The following is a 21,706-nucleotide window of genomic DNA, read 5'->3' on the forward strand; positions in this document are numbered from 1 at the left end:
GAGAATACATTCTATTAGTGTAGAGGTATGTATTTTTAAAAAGCTTAAAGCTGATTCTGTTATTCATAATTGAATGGTTGCCTTTATTGGAAGGATACATTTTATGCTTTGTATGGATATTTGTCAAGAGCATAAGTATTAATGTAAAACACATGGATATCAAACTAATTTAATGAATTTAATGAATACTATAATGACCAATGTACAAATTAAGGATTTCATCATTTATGAAAATATATGCAAAAGAGGTATTTTCACTTTAATCCTATGGTAAGTAATAGAAATTAGAAGATCTATCAGATATTTTGAAGTTAATTTACAATATCAGAGCAATAATGAGAGGACTTCTATTTTTGAAGTGGTATAACTACAAAATGAGAGGAAAGCATGCTTCTAAGAGTGTGTAAAATTTTAATGAATGGGAGGTTTTAGGGTCATTTGCCTTTAGGTCAGTTACTTATTTGAGCTTTATTCTTACAATCTCCAGTTTTCCTTTATATTGATTACATACTGTATTCATAGAGATTTTAAAATTTTAGTTATCAAAACATATATATATTTTTTAATCAATGTTATATATATATTCATAATTTTGAAAACCAATAACAGGCTTATGATGAAAAAGTAGCAATGTCTTTCCCATTCCTTAGTTCCCCTCCCTAGAGTATATATTTTATATTTATGTATCTTTATATAACAAAAATTTTGGCTGTTTCCCTGCTGTTTACTCTTATATTGCTAAGTATGAATTTACTACTTTTTTTCACTCCTTGACTTAAGAGAAATATAATAGATCTCTTACTCTCCACACATTTCCTTCCATCCCCTCAATAAAATTATGTAACATTATTGTTTTAACCCAGTAGTCAAGATTAATAATATGATTTAAACAAATGTTTTTCACTGATAAGTCAAATAGTGAAATATTACCAATGCTTCTTTCTTGCACAGCCATTTGTTTTTCCTGGTGCTGATAAGTACCTTGTCATTTATTTTTGTCTAGTGTCTATTGGTATTTTTTGTTGAACTTTCCAGAATCTTTGTCTAAGTAGTATATTTTTTGTATGCTCAAACGCATCATTACTGACTCCACACCAGGCTTTCCTCCTGGAGCCCCTTTGCAACAATATGGAGAAGTTATTCTCTGGGTCTGCTGAGTAGCTATTGTGTTGAGACTTCCGTTCCCTACTGTTCCATGTCAGATGCTTCGTTTCTTAAATCTCAGTCTTCCTCATTTAAGTTGGAGTACATCATCCTACAATAGCTTTCTGGGAAAGGATGTATAAAAGGTAAATTTTTTTAATCCTTGCATATATGAAAGTGTATCTTGATTGATAGTTTGGATGGTACAGAATTCTAGATAAAATTCATTCCTAAAACTCAATTTTAAGGCATTATTCTATTGTTGTATTACTTCAGTTGTTAAGAATTCTGAAGCCTTTTTCATTCTCAGAATCTAGGGGACCTATTCTTTTCCCTTCAGTTACCTTGGATTATCTCCATATTTTGGAATTTTACAATGATATGCTCTAGTGTGGGTTCTTTTCTGTTCATATGCTAGGTAATTTGTAAACTCTTTTAGTCTGAAGATTTGTGCCTTTCAGCTCTTCAAAACTAACTTTATTATTTATTATTTTTATAAATTTTTCCCCTCAATATTCTTTATTTTTGGTTCTCTTATTATTTAGATGTTACATCTTCTGGATGGAGCCTCTAACTTCTTATCTTTTTCCTTTTGTTTTTCATCTCTTTGATCTTTTGTTCTACTTTCTGAAAGATTTCCCTGACTTTATCTTCTACACTTTTTATTGATATTTTAAATTTTCAGCTACCTTATTTTTAATATTCAAGAACTGTTTCTTGATCACTGTTCACTATTTTGTTTGAGTATTTCTTCTCATATTATGGATGCATTTATTTCTTTTTTCTCTTTGAGGATATCAGTCAATGTTTTGCTTCCTTTTGAAGATTATTCTGCTCTCTGCATTTTCTATTTTTTCTCTGAATCACCTTTTTCTCTGTCTGTTTTTGTCCATCCTTGCTAATTCTGGGCAGTGTATTCATGTTTGAATGTTAGGACTCAGTAAGCTGATTGGAATCTGTGTGTATGAGCACAACTTGTCCATTGGTGGGTCTCACCATGGAGTGACCAGGTTGCAAATCAGATTTTTTCTTTTTTTTTTTCATTGTTTGTGGGTATGGAGAAGGGGGTGCATTCCAGGTGGTTCAGTGGTAAAGAATATGCCTGCCAATGCAGGAGATACAGAAGATGCAGGTTCTATCCCTGGCTCAGGAAGATCCCCTGGAGCAGGAAATGGCAACCCAATCCAGTATTCTTGCCTGGAGAATCCCATGGACGTAGGAGCCTGGTAGACTATAGTCCATAATGTTGCAGGGAGTCAGACACGACTGAGCTCACATACACACACACCCATATGGAACAGGGGGCTTCTCAAACTGTTGCTGTTGGGACATCTCTTTTCTGGAGAGGTTTTTCTGTTTGTCTGTTTTGTTTGTTTTTTTAAGATTTGACCCGGTAAACTCCTGTCTGAGGGTTGATAATCTGACTTTAGGCTTTGTCGAAGTAAGGACAGAAAGGCAGCAGGTGGCCTCACCCTTTAGCTCTTCGGGGACTGAAACTCCTTTATTTATACATAGTTGGGAAATTAAGAGTTAAAACAATTAGATATTTGGAGAGCAGTATCAAATTGTTGCAAAGGGTTGGACAACCTTAGTGGAATCTTAGTCAGGAAAAGTGATGAATTATGCTGATGAATTAACACGTGATGTAGGGGTGGGGGATGGCTGCTGAGAGTAGATGCAAGCTGGTGGGTGTAGACATGCCCCTTACTCACTTACTTACTTACTCACTTTTTTCTTCAGTTCTTCTGGGTGGGGAAGTGCATCTTTTGGTGTTTAGGTGAGAAAGGTTGGATATGCATGAGAGCCCTCCTCCTCTTTTCCCCAGGTTTTGCAATGTTCAGGGAGAAAAGTGTTTACAGTCCTTATAATTAAATGAGATGGAGGGTCTTTCCTCCTGCCATAATAGTATTCCTTAAAGCAGAAACATTACTTTACCGACAAAGGTCCGTATAGTCAAAGCTATGGGTTTTCCGGTAGTCATGTATGGATGTGAGAATTGGACCATAAAGGTAGCTGAGTGCTGAAGAATTGATGCTTTTGAACTGTGGTGTTGGAAAAGACTCTTGAGAGTCCCTTGGACTGCAAGGAGATCAAACCGGTCAATCCTAAAGGAAATAAGTCCTGAACATTCATTGGAAGGACTGATGCTGAAGCTGAAACTCCAATACTTTGGCAATCTGATGTGAAGAACTGACTCATTGGAAAAGACCCTGATGCTGGGAAAGGTTATAGGCAAGAGGAGAAGAGAACGACAAAGGATGAGATGGTTGGATGGCATCACCGGCTTGCAATGGACATGAATTTGAGTAAGCTCCAGGAGTTGGTGATGGACAGGGAAGCCTGGTGTGCTGCAGTCCATGGGGTCTCCAAAGAGTCAGACTCACTAAGCAGCTGAACTGAGCTGGTCTCGTTGAGGAGGCTTATGAGATGAGAGGATATGGTATTTGAATGTTCCTCGGAGTCCCAAAGGAAGAAGGAAGGAAAAGGTGCTGGAGTTTATGAGGGAGCCTATCTTGCCCCCTTTTTTAGCTCATGGTTCCTAGGAATGGAAATGGTGTAAAATGCTGGGGAATGTCACTCAAGGTCATTGAGGTATTAAAGGATCATTTCAGAAAAGTTTGGATAGTTTTGTCTTTAAGCTTATGTGCACAAGCAACAGTGTTTACTGGCACCTGGATTGTGATGATAAAAATAATAGCTTGTGTTTCCCCCGAGCTCTAGAGTTCACACTGAGGGAACAAGTATTATCTTATTTAATCTTCACTTGAAGCAGAGAATTTGGGTGACTTGTCTAAGATCTCACAGCAGTGAGCAGAGAGACTGTGACTTATCCTTGACTTTCCATCACCTGATCTTCTGCTCTTTCTTCCCATCCTGCCAGTCCCCCTAAGCTGCTTGACACAGCAAGACATGCAGGACATTAAAGGACTTTGACTTATCTCAGCTAAATGCCTGCAATTAATGATATTCCTTTTCAAGTCGCCTTCTCTGGAAGTACTATTTTTTGATCAAAAGAATTTTACATACAATTATTATGCCTCTTTGAAGTTAGAAATGTAAGGAAGCCGTCTTTGCTGAATCAGACAGATCTATTTATAGTCTCATTGCAGAGGATGAGTTGGCGGTTGGGGTGGGGACCGGGGAGTGGAAAGAAGACTGGACTTTGAATCTAGAGTCTTATACCAGCACCAAATTTGTGTGACTTATAGCAATTTTCTCAACCTCTCTGACCCTCCTTTTCTTCCTTTATGAAAATGGAGGTACTTAATAACCACCTCCTTAGGTTTTGTGCTACGTTGCTTCAGTCGTGTCCGACTCTGTGTGACCTCATAGACGGCAGCCCACCAGGCTCCCCCGTCCCTGGGATTCTCCAGGCAAGAACACTGGAGTGGGTTGCCATTTCCTTCTCCAATGCAGGAAAGTGAAAAAGTGAAAGTGAAGTCGCTCAGTAAGGGTTATTTGCAATGAAAATATTATTAGTGATAGCAACAATAATAATAGCTTAATCATCTCTAAGCATATGCCAGGCACTGATCTAATACATGTATTAATCATTTCATCTTCACAGCAGAGTTATGAGGTTGGCACTATGATCATCAGTTGAGACACAGAACAGCCTGTGAAAATTGCCTCAGGTGACACAGTTAATAAGTGGAGAGGTCAGGGTACTTAGGAAAGCACATAACATGAAGCTTGCCACGTGCTGGTTGAATCTGGCTCCATATAAGGCAATACTTCTCCATTACATATTAATTGCATAAAATGCCCAAATTCACTGATAATGATATTCTTGCATTATTTAATTTGAAGAGCAGGTTTGAAAGAATCTGCTGATTTCACAAAAGTGATATTGTTCTGTCACCGACTTTGGGTCCATGGTTTCATCCTGTGTGGGTCCCTGGTTAGGAAGAAAGAGACTTGTATTTCCCCATTTTGATTCATATGCCAAACTGTGGACTCTTGACATTTAAATCTTTCTTGACTGGGGCCCTTTAGAAAACACAGCAGTATAATTGAAGTCCCCACACTAATGGATTACTGATTGACTAGTCAGAATGGTGCTTTCATTTTTTCCACTTCAATAGATGCCATTTCTGATGTAGTTGATACTAACATAGAGCTGATAGGTAGAAAATAGGACAGAAAATAGGTACAAAAAGGATATTTCTATGTAAAACATGAAGAAAATAAGTAATTTTGCTTTGATTATTACTTGGATTTGAAGGATGCAAGTGGACTTTGTAGGGCTTCCCAGGTGGCTCAGTGGTAAAGAATCCACATGCCAACGCAGGAGATGCAGGAGACACATGTTCAATCTCTGGATTAGGAAGATCCCCTGGAGTAGGAAATGGCAACCTACTCCGGTATTCTTGCCTGGAAAATCCTATAGACAGAGGAGCCTGGTAGTCTACAGCCCATGGGGTTGCAACGAGTTGAACATGACTGAGCCACTGAACACGCACGCAGTGGGCTTTGTAGAAATCAAGGATGGGGATGTCAAGGCTAACTAGCCAGGCTAGCGGGGAGCAGTGACTTTAGCGTCTCTTAGCGATCAGTGTCTGTCCATTGATATGTATGAGAGGTTCATGCAGGATGACTCAGTCTGTGAGTAGGCGGTGAGAGGCATCTTTGATCCCCGTAGTCGGCTGGGTCATGGAAATGTTATGCCGCATGTGACGGTACAGAAGAAGGATGTCTAATTACTGTTTGCAAATGGGAATTGAGTAGTGTTTTCAGAAGGACAGGCCTGCTCTGTTGTTCATCGTGTGTTGGTGGGTAACAAGGCAGATTCTCTTTCCTTGCTTTGATGTCACAGTGACTGCATCTTACATTTCTGATAGGCTTTGGTGCTGGCCATTGTCACCTTCCTACTCACACCTACCATTTAGTATCTTAATCTGTCATTTAAATATTGTTCAGTTTATGCGTACATGGAAGTACTCCCAGCCCTGATTACTGAGCTGACTGCAACAGAAAGAAAGTGTAAACTAGGAGAGTTGGTGTGAGTGACTGGAGGAGGCTTGGCTTGGTGTTTCGCTATATTCTCTTTGTTCATCCGTTCAACAAATATTTATAGAAGATTTCTATAATCTAGGGACTTAGAGAGGGGTGGCAAACATGTGCATCCAGTTTAAAAACAATCTCTTAGGGACTTCCCTGGTGGTCCAGTGGCTAAGCCTCCACACTCCCAATGCAGGGGACACGGGTTCCATCCCTGGTCAGGGAACTAGATCCCACGTGCCAAAACTAAGACCCAGTGCAGCCAGAATAAATAAACATTAAATAATAAATAGAAAATAAGAACAATCTTTTAAAAGGCCACAGCCACCTATGGTGATAACTTCAATACTCAAAAAATTTTAAATAGGGATAAAAAGACAGAAATGCCAGGGTGTAAGCTTATCCCATGGTTCTCTAAGTTAGAAATCAAATTGCTGAATGGACAGTGATTTTAGGGTATCTGTACTTTGCTGGAAAAAGCCGAGGAGGCCACCATTTTGCTTGTTTAATGGATCTGAGAGCCTGCATGCAGGGAAAACTTTTCATCTGGCTTCTCACAGGATTTCCTCAAAAAAGACTGCTGTTTGGGTCTGGGAAGAGGAGTAGAACTTGAATGTGAGATTAATGAGTTGAAATCTACCCTTCGAAAACTGTCACCTTCAGAATGATGTTTCTGAAAAGTGAGAATTGGGAAATTACAAAGAAAGACCGGAGTCAGATAGGAACGACATTCTAGCGGTTGGAGCCATTGGCTACGAGAGCCTAATTATGTGTTAGAGTAATTAGGCAGGTAGATCATAAAGAGTTCAGATTTATTAGCCAGAAACATGGGAAGCTTTATCTAGTGGCCAAAAGGATTTTAGTCCCAGTATGTCAGTTGTCCACACACTTTCATTAGGGCTCTTTAGGCTCCAGGCCTCTTCTGCCCAGGAAGAAAGAGCCAGGATGTGTTGGAGCTGACTTTTGGACCCATTTTTAAAGAAGATTTATTTATTTATTTTATTTTTTGGCTTTGCTGGAAGAACCGCATGCATCTTGCCATTGGATGGGCCCCCTCCCCCAAGACATTAATGATTATTATTTTATAAAAGACTCAGTGGAGGAGGTAGAGGCTTTAAAGGACAGTGACTTTAAACAGTTGGCATTTTCCAGGGATTGATTGTGCTTTTATGGCCTTTTCTTTTTCTATTAAATTCAAAATGAATCATCATGTGACACCATGATCATGTTTTAAAAGCTGATCAGCCCTATATTTAAATCAGCTTTATGTTCTCTTCTTGTGTTTAGATTTATCTGGGCAGGAGAAAAACTATGTTAAAGGCAATTTGACACATGATTTTTTATTTCTATATCTTCAGCAAAGGGAGTCACAATCACACAAGTCTCAAAACAATTTAGAAATGGATTTCTTTCCTTTAGACAAGATTCAGGTGTTTGTACTAAATAATATTGCCCTTCATTGATAATGGGACCCTTGATGAAATTAGTTTTCTTAGGGATTATGAAGTGGGAAATTATAATTCTGCTGAGTTTAGTCCACTGATTATTTACTGGAGTTGGGTTACTTATGTGGACTTTTTGTGGAATGAATTTCGGGTGTATGGTGTGTGAGAAACCCATTAGTAAGTGAAGGAAGGATTAAATGCCAGTTAGGTTGGATCTGGTGAGAGCAAATGAACTGTTCTGCTGCATATACAAAAAGGTTAGAATTTGGGTACAAAATAAATTAATCTAAGAGCAGTGGTCTGTGTCTCTAAAATAGATTCATGAGACTGCTCTCATCAGCAGAGCAAATTAATCTTTAATGGTGGATAGTCAAGGAAATAAATGGACAAAATAGTGTCAGTGGTTTTTAAGTTAAAGAAGGGGGAACCAGGATGCAGTTAAGACCTTCAGGAATTTACGTTGGCAGAAGTCATTATAAGCACAGCAGGCACAAACCCTCACCCAAAACAGATTCATAAGCCTCTCTTCGGATCATGAAAAATAGGATCAGTTCTGGTGTGGCCTTGTCTGCAAATGAACTTCTCTGAAGATAAACCCTCTCCCCTCCTCCTCCTCTCCAAAAGACGGAGAAGTGAATGAAGTATTTCAGTGATGAGTGATGAAGGCACTGGTGCTGCTGAATAATGCCAGTGACTGAGGAGAGCCAAGCCCAGGGTCACACAGGGATGGGCTCGGATTCACTGCCTGCCCCTTTGGCATCCTGTGCGATCCGGATAGTCAAGCCAATGAAAGTTTGCAGTGTGGTTTTTAAATGCTTAGCTGTTTCATTGAGGGGGGACATTTTGCCATTTGTAATAGTTTTCAGGTGTTGCCATCATGTTTAAGAAGAGGTATGTACTGCCTACCCTTCCATTGTTCTCACATATCTAATCTTTGCTGGATCTTGAAATTCTTCTCATAGAGCCTGGTAACTATGATTCACAGTGCTGTTTTGTATATTTGAAAGTTGCTAAGAGAAAAAATTGTAACTGTGGTGATGGATGTTAACTAGACTTACTGTCATGATTATTTTGCAATATATTCATGTATTATGTCGTATGGTGATTTAGTTGCTAAGTCGTGTCCACTCTTGCAATCCCATGGACTGTAGCCTGCCAGGCTCCTCTGTCCATGGGATTCTCTAGGCAAGAATACTGGAGTGGGTTGCCATTTCCTTCTGCAGAGGATTTTCCCAACCCAGGAATCAAACCCGGGTCTCCTGCATTGCAGGCAGATTCTTTACCGACTGTGCTACGAGAGAAGCCCATTATGTCGTATACCTGAAACTAATATGTTATATGTCAATTACATGTCGATTAAAAAAAATGAAATTCTTCCATCTCTACCAATCACAACTTGCCTGATTCCCATGTCATCTGTTGAATGCCAGGCTTTTTGGAAGGAGTGTCAGGTAGCTATATAATACAGGTGCAAGTTGACTTGATTTGCCGTCATTTGGCAGCGAGGCTCAGGGACAGATGGTCCCCAAATGTGCCTTTTTAGGAAATGCTTGGTGCAGTGATTGGGGTGACAAAGAGGAGGCACACAGGAAGTTACTGATCCTCATGGGTTCCAGCCTTCAGAATCCTCCCCTGCTGTTTCTCTTCATGCCACCTAAAGGGTGGGTGGTATTTTTTGGACAAGCAGGTAAAGCCTCCAGAGTTCTGCTGGGCGCCCTTTGTCAGAACTTGCATGTTGCACACAATTGTTCTCATTGGTGACATCATCCACCAAGCGGCAGTTTTAAGCATTTCTTTGGAAAAATCTGTTTGTCGGGAAATATTTCTCATCAAGGGGCTGCGTCATAATATCCATATATCTTGTTTATCTTTTCCAATGACTTGAAACACTTGAAAGAGCGACATGAGTGAGTGCAGCTTAGTCATGCACACAGCAGCCGTCTGTAGTGACACCCAGATTTCTCTTTCTCCCGCTTTCTGATGGACCCACCCAGAGCAGCGCGGTGTCATCACTAACAGATGAACCGCTTTGAGCGACTAGGGAAGGGCTGCAGACGCCTGGCTCTGGTGATAATTGCAAAACACACATCCATCTGCCGCCTCTGGCACAGACCCCAGCAGGCAAGAGGGGGTGGCAGCTGAAAGCCACGGGGCCCAGGAGGGATTAGGAACGAGAGCTCAGAGTGTGGCCACTGCAAGGCCATGCTCCGTGCCAGCCCACACCGCCCAAACTCCAGAGCAAGGAGGGACCTTCTGTTTTCACGAAGCTGCCAGGTCCCCTCAGAAGCCTGCTTTGCCTTTTCTTTCCTAGGAGTCTCTCCGTAAATCCGGTGGCCGCTTGTCATTGAGTCAGGTTTCCAGGGTCACTGGAGATGTTTCTTTTCTTTCTTTTGTTCTTTGATCTCTTCTGTGTGTGTGCTTGTGCACACCTCTCCTCCATTCGCTGCCCTCCCCACCTCCAGCATCCTAGGCTCCACTCTCCCCGAAGTGTTCCTCCTCTTCCCTAGCTCTCCCAGGAGGCCTAGTGTTCCGGTACTGAAAGGAGAACTCTGGAACCTTCCTCCAGAGTAGCTGGGGCCCATTGATACTTTGTACCGTTCCAGCCTCCTCCACTGAAACACAAAGATTCTCATGTTTTCTCTTCCTGCTGCTTCACTTTAATGCCTCGCTGTGTGGATTAATTGCCTCATGTACATATTTCTTGGCTTTACAAACCTTTGCTGAGCACCTCCTGTATTATGCACCGTGCTAGGAAAACAAGAAGGAGTTGGATTCTTGCAGCCAAGTAGGAGTGAGAAGTGTGCGCAGGGATTATCTTGAATCCTTTATACAAATGATACTTTGTAATTTTTCTTCTTCAGCCTGCTTATTGTGCCCAAAATGAGACTTCTGAGATTTGTCCATGCTCATACAGAAGGCTCTAGTTTATTCATTTTTATTGCATTCCTGTGCAGTAACATTGTTTAAATGTAAATAATCCTCTTTACTATAATTCATGACTACATTAGAAACGGACATGGATCTGTTTGTTAAGACACTAGATTCTTATGCGCATCTGCTTTCCACTCGTTAGAAAATCTACTATTTATTTGAGAATGGTGAAAAAAGAAAGAAAGAAAAGGCTATTATCTTAGTCATTATGTCTTCACCTCATAGGAAACCTAGAAAGGTCTCTGGGTCTCTCAGGTCATGAGACTATATTGCTTTATAGTCTCGTGTGTCTCTCTACCCCCACTCAAGTGTCTTCTGGAATTCCTTGTGAATTTCAGTGGGCACCTTGGCAACAGAACTTTCTATCAGACTCTGCTGACTTTTAGTTCAGTTCAGTTCAGTCGCTCAGTCGTGTCCAACTCTTTGCGACCCCATGAATCGCAGAACGCCAGGCCTCCTTGTCCATCACCAACTCCCGGAGTTCACTCAGACTCACGTCCATCGAGTCAGTGATGCCATCCAGCCATCTCATCCTCTGTCGTCCTCTTCTCCTCCTGCCCCCAATCCCTCCCAGCATCAGAGGCTTTTCCAATGAGTCAACTCTTCGCATCAGGTGGCCAAAGTACTGGAGTTTCAGCTTCAGCATCATTCCCTCCAAAGAAATCCCAGGGCTGATCTCCTTAAGAATGGGCTGACTTTTAAGAGTTAAAGAATTCCAAAATTTAACATTTTTGAACTGTCCAGGCTTATCTTCCTAAAATAGTGTGTTACTCACTTACCACTCTGCTTGCCAAATAAAGGCCCCTCAAATACTAAGTGTTAACATCACCAGATGGTCAACACCGAAATCAGATTGATTATATTCTTTGCAGCCAAAGGTGGAGAAGCTCTGTACAGTCAGCAAAAACAAGACCAGGAGCTGACTGTGGCTCAGATCATGAACTCCTTATTGCCAAATTCAGACTGAAACTGAAGAAAGTGGGGAAAACCACTAGACCATTCAGATATGACCTAAATCAAATACCTTATGATTATACAGTGAAAGTGAGAAATAGATTTAAGGGCCTAGATCTGATAGATAGAGTGCCTGATGAACTATGGAATGAGGTTCATGACATTGTACAGGAGACAGGGATCAAGACCATTCCCATGGAAAAGAAATACAAAAAAGCAAAATGGCTGTCTGGGGAGGCCTTACAAATAGCTGTGAAAAGAAGAGAAGCTAAAAGCAAAGGAGCAAAGGAAAGATCTAAGCATCTGAATGCAGAGTTTCAAAGAATAGCAAGAAGAGATAAGAAAGCCTTCTTCAGTGATCAATGCAAAGAAATAGAGGAAAACAACAGAATGGGAAAGACTAGAGATCTCTTCAAGAAAATTAGAGATACCAAAGGAAACTTTCATGCAAAGATGGGCTTGATAAAGGACAGAAATGGTATGGACCTAACAGAAGCAGAAGATATTAAGAAGAGATGGCAAGAATACACAGAAGAACTGTACAAAAAAGATCTTCACGACCCAGATAATCACGATGGTGTAATCACTGACCTAGAGCCAGACATCCTGGAATGTGAAGTCAAGTGGGCCTTAGAAAGCATCACTACAAACAAAGCTAGTGGAGGTGATGGAATTCCAGTGGAGCACTTTCAAATCCTGAAAGATGATGCTATGAAAGTGCTGTACTCAATATGCCAGCAAATTTGGAAAGCTCAGCAGTGGCCACAGGACTGGAAAAGGTCAGTTTTCATTCCAATCCCAAAGAAAGGCAATGCCAAAGAATGCTCCAACTACTGCACAATTGCACTTATCTCACACGCTAGTAAAGTAATGCTCAAAATTCTCCAAGCCAGGCTTCAGCAATATGTGACCTGTGAACTTCCTGATGTTCAAGCTGGTTTTAGAAAAGGCAGAGGAACCAGAGATCCAATTGCCAACATCCACTGGATCATGGAAAAAGCAAGAGAGTTCCAGAAAAATATCTATTTCTGCTTTATTGACTATGCCAAAGCCTTTGACTGTGTGGATCACAATCAACTGTGGAAAATTCTGAAAGAGATGGGAATACCAGACCACCTGATCTGCCTCTTGAGAAATTTGTATGCCGGTCAGGAAGCAACAGTTAGAACTGGACATGGAACAACAGATTGGTTCCAAATAGGAAAAGGAGTACGCCAAGGCTGTATATTGTCACCCTGCTTATTTAACTTCTATGCAGAGTACATCATGAGAAACGCTGGGCTGGAAGAAACACAAGCTGGAATCAAGATTTCTGGGAGAAATATCAATAACCTCAGATATGCAGATGACACCACTCTTATGGCAGAAAGTGAAGAGGAACTAAAAAACCTCTTGATGAAAGTGAAAGTGGAGAGTGAAAAAGTTGGCTTAAAGCTCAACATTCAGAAAACGAAGATCATGGCATCCGGTCCCATCACTTCATGGAAAATAGACGGGGAAACAGTGGAAACAGTGTCAGACTTTATTTTTCTGGGCTCCAAAATCACTACAGATGGTGACTGCAGCCATGAAATTAAAAAACGCTTACTCCTTGGAAGGAAAGTTATGACCAACCTAGACAGTATATTCAAAAGAAGAGACATTACTTTGCCAACGAAGGTTCTAGTCAAGGCTATGGTTTTTCCTGTGGTCATGTATGGATGTGCAAGTTGGACTGTAAAGAAAGCTGAGCGCCGAAGAATTGATGCTTTTGAACTGTGGTGTTGGAGAAGACTCTTGAGAGTCCCTCGGACTGCAAGGAGATCCAACCAGTCCATTCTGAAGGGGATCAGTCCTGGGATTTCTTTGGAAGGAATGATGCTAAAGCTGAAACTCCAGTACTTTGGCCACCTGATGCGAAGAGTTGACTCATTGGAAAAGCCTCTGATGCTGGGAGGGATTGGAGTCAGGAGGAGAAGAGGACGACAGAGGATGAGATGGCTGGATGGCATCACTGACTCGATGGACATGAGTCTGAGTGTACTCCGGGAGTTGGTGACGGACAGGGAGGCCTGGCGTTCTATGATTCAGGGGGTCGCAAAGAGTTGGACACGACTGAGCGACTGAACTGAACTGAACTGAACTGCAAAGAAGTTAGGTGAAGCTCCTCTTCTCTCCCCAAATTAAGTTATTTGGAGTCTCAAGTGAATGTAAGCACTGCAAACATGGGTCTTTCCCAAAGAAGGCAAGAACATTATTATATTACAATATACTGTAACATATTTATTCCCTCTTCTGCTATTCACTAAGGCTGTCTTTATTAACAGACAGCTTGATTGTCTATGTAGAAAATCCAATAATGTACCCAAAAGTTACCAGAAATAATGAGTTCAGCAAACTTGCAGGTTACAAGATAAATATATAAAAATCTATTGTATTTCTATATGCTAACAACAATCAAAATTGAAATAAATCCACACCACTCACAATAACATCAACAATATTAAATACTTAGGAATAAATCTGACAGAAGATGTGTAATATTTGTACATTGAAAACCAAAAATGTTGCTTAAACAAGGCTTAAATGGGTACAGAGATACACCATTTTCATGGGTGAGAAGATTTATTATTGTTAAGATGTCAGTTATCTCCAAATTGATCTATAGATTTAATGCACTCTCAATGAAAACCCAGCCAGTTTTCACTGGTAGGCATTTACAAGCAAAACAATTCTAAAATTATTAAGGAAATTTAAAGGACCTAGAATAGTTTTGAAAAAGATTAATAAATGTGGCTGATTAACATTATCTAATTTTAAGACATTATAAAAATCTACACTTTCCTTATTGGTGTAAGGATAGACACATAAATAGATCAGTGCCTCAGCTGTTATACTCCTAGGTATTTACCCAAAATAAGAGGAAGCATATTTCATGTACATGATGTTTTTAGCAACTTTTTTTTATGATTTGTGTAGTTTTCTATTTTTTTAATTGCTTTACAATATTGTGTTAATTTCTGCCATATAGCAACATGAATCAGCCATAAGTATACATATGTCCCCTCCCTCTTGAACCTCCCCTTCCACCTCCCACCCCATCCTACCCCTCCAGGTTGTCACAGAGCACTGGATTTGAGCTCCCAGCATCATACAGCAAATTCCCACTGGCCATCTATTTTACATATGGCAGTGTATACGTTCAGTGTTCAGTTCAGTTCAGTCGCTTAATCGTGTCCATCTCTTTGCAACCCCGTGGACTGCAGCACTCCAGGCTTCCCTGTCCATCACCAACTCCTGGAGCTTGCTCAAACTCATGTCCATCAAGTCGGTGATGCCATCCAACCACCTCATCCTCTGTCATCCCCTTCTCCTTCTGCCCTCAATCTTTCCCAGCATCAGGATCTTTTCCTGTGAGTCAGTTCTTCGCATCAGATGGCCAAAGTATTGGAGCTTCAGCTTCAGCATCAGTCTTTCCAATGAATATTCAGGACTGATCTCCTTTAAGATGGACTGGTTGGATCTCCTTGCCGTCCAAGCGACTGCAGTGTTTCAGTGTTACTCTTTCAGTTCATCCCTCCCTCTCCTTCCCCCACCATGTCCATAAGTCTGTTCTCTATGTCTGCATCACCACTGCTGCTCTGAAAATAAGTTCATCAGTACCATCTTTCCAGAATCCATATGTATTTGTTAATGTACAGTATTTGTTTTTCTCTTTCTGACTTACTTCACTCCATATAATAGGCTCTAGGTTCATCCACCCCATCAGAGCTGACTCAAGTGCGTTCCTTTTTATGACTGGGTAATATTTCATGGTATATATGTACTAAAACTTCTTTATCCATTCATCTGTTGATGAACATCTAGGTTGCCTCCATGTCCTAGCTATAGTAAAGAGTGCTGCAGTGAACACTGGGGGTACATGTGTCTGTTTTTCGGTTATGGCTTCCTCAGGGTATATGCCTGGTAGTGGTATTGTTGGATCACATGGTGGTTTTACTCCTAGTTTTTGAAGAAATCTCCATACTGTTCTCCATACTGGCTGTATCAGTTTACATTCCCACCAACAGTACAAGGGGATTCCTTTTTCTCCATACTCTCTCTAACATTTATGTTTTTAAGCAACTTTATCCATAATAGCCCCAAAGTGGGAATAACTCAAATTCCCGTCAACAGGTGACTAGGTAAACAAACTGTGATACTTCTCTAAAGTGGTATGCCAATTGGCAACAAAGTAGGAATAAACTATTAATACATGCAGCAGTATGACTGAACCTCAAAATAGTTTTGCTGAGCTACAGAAGCCAGACTAAAAAGTATAGAGTGTTATAATTGTATTTATAGAAAACTCTAGAAAATGCAAATAAATCTAGAATGACAGAAAACAGATCAGTGTTTCCCTGGGGCAGGAGGAATAGGGGTAGGAAGGGAGGATTACAAGGAAAGGGAAAATCAGCTGGAGGTATTAGACATGTCCATTATATTCATTGTGCGGATGCTCATAGTAGTTGTATACTTCAACTATGTGTATTTTGTGGCATATCAATTATATTTTAGTGAAGCTGTTTACAAAAAGAGTCCCTGGGGTCCTTTCAGTGTTAAGAGCTTCCATCCCAACCATTCTATTAAAATTTCTCTCCTCCAGGACACAATGGCCCCTTTCTTGCCTAATTCAATAGCTTTGTCTTTGACTTAATCTCTCATCAGTAATTCCTTTGGCTTCTTAACCAGAACTTTCTTTGCAATATTGTAAATCAACTAAACTTCAATTTAAAAAAATTTTTTTTAAAAAACCCAGAACATTTTCTTGAATTTCCCCTAATTTCATTGGTTCCTCTTTTTCAGTCTCCTTTGCTGGCTTCAAGCCTTTGCCAGATCTCACTTGTTAGAGGGCCTCTGCCCTTGGTCTTTGGCCTTTTTTTCCTCTCTATTTGCACTTTTCTCCAAGGTTTTTGCATCTAGTTTTGTAATTCCAAGTATTGTCATCTTGAGCAGTTCAATAGAATTTTCTGAGATGATGGAAAAATCCTGCTGTTCAATATGATAACCATTAGCTAGTTTAACATATTATATATGGCAACTGAGTGTTTGAAATGTGGCTTGTGTGACCAAGGAAGTGAATTTTAATTTTTATTTGTTTTAATTAGTTTAAATTGAAATAGCCACATGTGGTTAGGGGTTAATGTATTGAATAACCTTGGTCTAGATTCCTGTGTTTTCAAACTATGCATGGTAACCATTAAGTGATCTTGATCTGTATTTTTTTCAAAATAGAGTAAAATAGAAAATATCTTACACATAGTAAGAGTTGTATTTTTATGTGAAGCTTTTGTTTCAGTCTTGCATCTCTGTGTACTAGGTTGCTATAACTATGTATAGATCACAAGATTTTTAGGGTTTTTCGTTTGTTTTTGTTTTTAGTTGAAAGCCATTTAGATCAGTGCTAGTCATACCCATATTTATGTTTTCTGTCCAAGTTCAGAAATGGTGGTGATTAAAATGTTTATGTCCTTTGACCTACTACAGAATAGCTCTCCAAAGGGAATAATCCAAATTGTATACAGAGATTTATACACAAAGATGTTAATTGTGGCATTGTTTATACTTTTGAAAAGCCAGAAACCAACCAAATATCCAGTGATGGAGGAATTAAACATTATAGAGCATCCATATAATAAAGGACTGTATAACTATTAAGATTAATTTTTAAAAAGACCATTTAATGTTGTGGGGGAAAGACTTGACATGCTGCTAAGTGTGGGCTTTCCTGGTGGCTCAGATAATAAAGAATCTGCCTGCAATGCAGGAGACCTGGGTTCAATCCCTGGGTTGGGAAGATCCCCTGGAGAAGGGAATGGCTACCCACTCCAGTATTCTTACCTGGAAAATTCCATGGACAAAGGAGCCTGGTGGGCTGGAGTCAGAGTCCGTGGGGTCACAAAGAGCTGGACATGACTGAGTGACTAACACACACACACAATGCTAAGTGCAAATAAAGGATATATTCATATAGCATAATCTTAATTGGGTAAAAATGATTTCCATAGAAGAAAATATGTTAATAGTGGTTCGTTCTGAAGAGTAATTCTGGTTGGTTTATATTTTCTAGGTTTTCTAGAAAAAGAACATGTAACTTTCATATTAGCAAAAAGATTATTAAAAAAGAAATCATGGCAGCTCATCATATATTAAGTGTTTAAACATATTATGTTTTAGAGCTGGATGGAAGCACAGGGACCATTTAGTCTGGGAGCTATGGCTGGAAGTTGTAATTGGTGGGTGATTGTCTGAGAGCTGTTTTTCAGAGGTCTTAAAGGAAAGGAAGTCTCCTTCACGTTTTTACTCCGGGATGTCCGTGCTATGCACAGTTCTGTCACTCACTGGCTGTCCCTTGCTGATCAGAAAGTCTGATTGGCTGTCAGCTTTGTTTCAACAAATCTAAAAAAGGAAGACAAAGTAATTATTATCTAATAAATGCGACTTATTTAGTAAGCAGAAACTTTAATACATGAGGCAACAACAAAAGATTGCTAATGGCTTAAAGTGAGAACTATTCTAGATTGTTCTTTGGTTCTGATCCATGAATAGTCACAACATCATTTTAGTGGGTCTTCCCCAGTATTATGTTTTGAATGAAATTAGAGTGAAATAAAAAAGAGTGTGTGGCATACAGTAAGTGTTCATTCTTTAAGTTTTTATTTCAGATGTATTTTTGAATGTCAGATCAGATCAGTCGCTCAGTCGTGTCCGACTCTTTGCGACCCCATGAATCTCAGCACGCCAGGCCTCTCTGTCCATCACCAACTCCCGGAGTTCACTCAGACTCATGTCCATCGAGTCAGTGATGCCATCCAGCCATCTCATCCTCTGTCGTCCCCTTCTCCTCTTGCCCCTAATCCCTCCCAGCATCAGAGTCTTTTCCAATGAGTCAACTCTTCGCATGAGGTGGCCAAAGTACTGGAGTTTCAGCTTTAGCATCATTCCTTCCAAAGAAATCCCAGGGCTGATCTCCTTCAGAATGGACTGGTTGGATCTCCTTGCTGTCCAAGGGGCTCTCAAGAGTCTTCTCCAACACCACAGTTCAAAAGCATCAATTCTTCAGCCCTCAGCCCTCTTCACAGTCCAACTCTCGCATCCATACATGACCACAGGAAAAACCATAGCCTTGACTAGACAAACCTTTGTTGGCAAAGTAATGTCTCTTCTTTTGAATATGCTGTCTAGGTTGGTCATAACTTTCCTTCCAAGGAGTAAGTGTCTTTTAATTTCATGGCTGCAGTCACCATCTGCAGTGATTTTGGAACCCAAAAAAATAAAGTCTGACACTGTTTCCACTGTTTCCCCATCTATTTCCCATGAAGTGATGGGACCGGATGCCATGATCTTCGTTTTCTGAATGTTGAATTTTTGTATGTACTGGATTGTAAATATCAATGTGTCTTGTTTTTCTTTTCAAACTGTGATTTGCAGTCCAAAAAAGTCAAGAGACTTCTATTACGATCTAGACCCATGGTTCTCAGTAAGATCCTGAGACCAGAAGCATAGGTATCACCTGGAAGCTTGTCAGAAATGCAAGTTCTCAGGCCACAGCCTATATCTACTGAATCAGAAACTCTGGGGGAGTGGGCCCAGCACTCTGGAATTTATTTAATAAGCCCTCTTTCCCGCCTGTGATTTGATGTGCACTCAAGTTTGAAAACCACGGGTCTAGTTTAACTATTTCAAGTGAGGTTCATAGACTAATGCTGGCATCATTTGGTGGCCAGTTGGAAATGCAAAATATTCAGCCCCAACCAGACTTATTCCTTCAGAATCCACACATTTCCCTGGTGAGTTGTAAGCAAGTGTTAAAGATTTCGTGAAGTTTGCAAAGCATTGATCTAAACCACATAGGCCTTCAGGGGCCAAGTAGATAATGTCAATGAGTGAAGGCAGCTTGGTTTTTTCTTTAAAGAGAGTACAGCAGTGAGAAGGCAGGATGGTGAGAAGTTTAAGTATCTTCATTTGTTTAAAAATGTCCTATACTGTGCCAGTTGGGTTAACACACCCAACCAAGCTCATCAATTAAGGTTAGCTGCAGTTGACTTCAGTGACTTCAAGCAGATTTTAAACCCTTATTTGAATAGTGACTCTCTCATAATAACTTCTTCTGATCTCTTTTAGGAGTTCATTAAGGAGCTGCTCTCTCGGATAAGAGGCATGAGGAAGTTGAGCCCCCCACAGAAGAAGGCTGCATAAGTCCAGCCTAGGTGGAACTCTGCTGGAGACCCAGGAAGGAATTTGGACTTCACGAAGACTTTTCTTAAAGAACTGTTGTCCTTATGAGCAACTTTTTTGGGGGTGGGGAGGGGTTGTATCTATTAGACATTTATTCAAGAGTGTTCCTTTTTTGGTTTTTAAAGGTTTGGTTGGTGTAATATTTTAATAGCAAAGATATCACAGACTCTGGCTTCAGCCCAACCAGAGAGCATCAAATCAGGCAGACACGCAAGGAGGGGCTGGACTAGGCAGCATCTTCTTGGAGAAACCAGATGTTAAGGACCTAATGATACAGGGATGATGGTTTTCTTACAGCTAGTTTGGTAAGACTTTTTTCTTGAGTTGTACATTTGACACAAAGGTCGAATTTCTTGTACTTGTATATATCTACAGGCAACTAAGTTAAAATGTGGATGTGAGTTTTATTTCACACGGATGGAATAAACTTGTGGTCATCCTTTAATTGGAGGTCATGGCATGTGTGTTTTCAAGAGGCCACTAGGTCTTCTTCATGTGAGTGCTGGAGACCGCCAATGTTCACTTTCTGCACCAAAGTGAAAAGAACTCAGCGTATCCGTTATTTTAATGAGCTACACTATGACAATGTGGAGTTGGTCAAGGGCTTAATTTATGGACTTTGTATTATTCTGTTAATCGGGATGCTTTGCCAGTTCATGTACTTATTGCCTCATTTGTGGTATTTTAAAGTTTTCTGAATCCTTTCTTTGAATGACTATTTGAATTTCTCGAGAAATGTTCATACTGTCTGAGGGGTGTTTGGCGGTGGAACCAGAAAGTGCCGTGTAGCAATTCATTCTGTGCTTTCTACCAAATACCATATATTATTCTCTCTCCATGAAAGCAGGTCATAAGGAAGTGAGCAGATTCAATATCTTCCTCCTTAGAAGTAGATCTGGGCATTTCTGTGCCTGGAGGGCATCGGACCAGAGTGGGTGAGCTGAGCGATGAGCTGGTGTACAACTGAGAAAACCTCAGCTCCTCTGGAGAAAGTCGATGCAGGAGCATTGGCTGGTTTGGAAGTGTGGTAGAGATTTCCTTTCTGGCTTCTCTCAGTGGCTTGTGGTGAGGACTCTAGCCCTAATTGTGCACCCTGATCCGATCCCTTTGCTTGGAGCTGAGCCTGGGGCACCTGCTGAGCCCCTCTCAGTTCTATACCGGCTCCTTGGAGAAGGATCAAAATGCAGTTGGATGTGGGTGGGGTCAAAGGTCAGAGTAGAAACTCTTGGTATCCTCCAGGAAGCCGCCACTGCCTCCCATAGAAACCCCCCTCCCTACTGTAAGGTGTCTCTAGGTGGCCCTGTCAGAGGACAGGGGTCAGGCATTTTATATCAAGGGTGCTCTGAACATATTTTATTTTTTAAAAGAACTATGTTTGTGAATTTTATGTACACTGGCAAGCTTTTGAAAATGTATTTAATTTTGTAATGTTTACCAATGATTTATTTACAAGCTATTTACTCGAATAAACGAAGCTGCTTACAACTCTGCTTACACATTTGCCTTGCGAAACAACATGGGTGTGATGATTTTACTTTGTCAGATGCTCTGAAGACAAGGGTGTGTGCACATATATGCTCAGTTGTGTCCGACTCTGCGACCCCATAGACTGAAGCCCGCCAGGCTTCTCTGTCCATGGGATTTTCCAGGCAATAATACTGGAGTGGGTTGCCTTGCCCTCCTCCAGGGGAACTTCCTGACCCAGGGATCAGACCCAGGGATCTAACCCATGCCTCCTGCATTGGCAGGTGGGTTCTTTACAACTGAGCCACCTGAGAAGCCACAGACAATGGTACCAAGCACCAGCTAGCTTTTCATTTTCAGGTCTTTTGTTCATTTGATCCTGGACCTCACCTGAGGCATCTTCAGATCAGGTGGTGAAAGGAGGGGAGCTGGGACAGACTCCTTGCTTGAGCAGGAAACAGAAAATAACTCTGTGCCCTTGGCCCTGCCTGCCTTCTACTCCAGCACTCCCC

General features: G+C 40.7%; 2 protein-coding genes across 2 annotated transcripts in view; one reads left to right on the forward strand and one right to left on the reverse strand.

Annotated features, from left to right (window-relative positions):
- The window catches only part of PPP1R14C (protein phosphatase 1 regulatory inhibitor subunit 14C), an 88,181-nt gene extending 66,966 nt beyond the window's left edge, over nt 1-21,215 (forward strand). Inside the window, exon 4 of the mRNA XM_055535952.1 lies at nt 19,617-21,215. Coding sequence (XP_055391927.1) covers nt 19,617-19,691 — 75 coding nt within the window. The 3' untranslated portion in view covers nt 19,692-21,215. The remainder of the gene's footprint in view (nt 1-19,616) is intronic.
- Nucleotides 1-21,706, reverse strand: part of LOC129620148 (UL16-binding protein 3-like) — a 280,018-nt gene that overhangs the window by 140,012 nt on the left and 118,300 nt on the right.

Source organism: Bubalus kerabau, chromosome 9, assembly GCF_029407905.1.
Source record: "Bubalus kerabau isolate K-KA32 ecotype Philippines breed swamp buffalo chromosome 9, PCC_UOA_SB_1v2, whole genome shotgun sequence".
In the NCBI taxonomy this organism is placed as follows: Eukaryota; Metazoa; Chordata; class Mammalia; order Artiodactyla; family Bovidae; genus Bubalus; species Bubalus kerabau.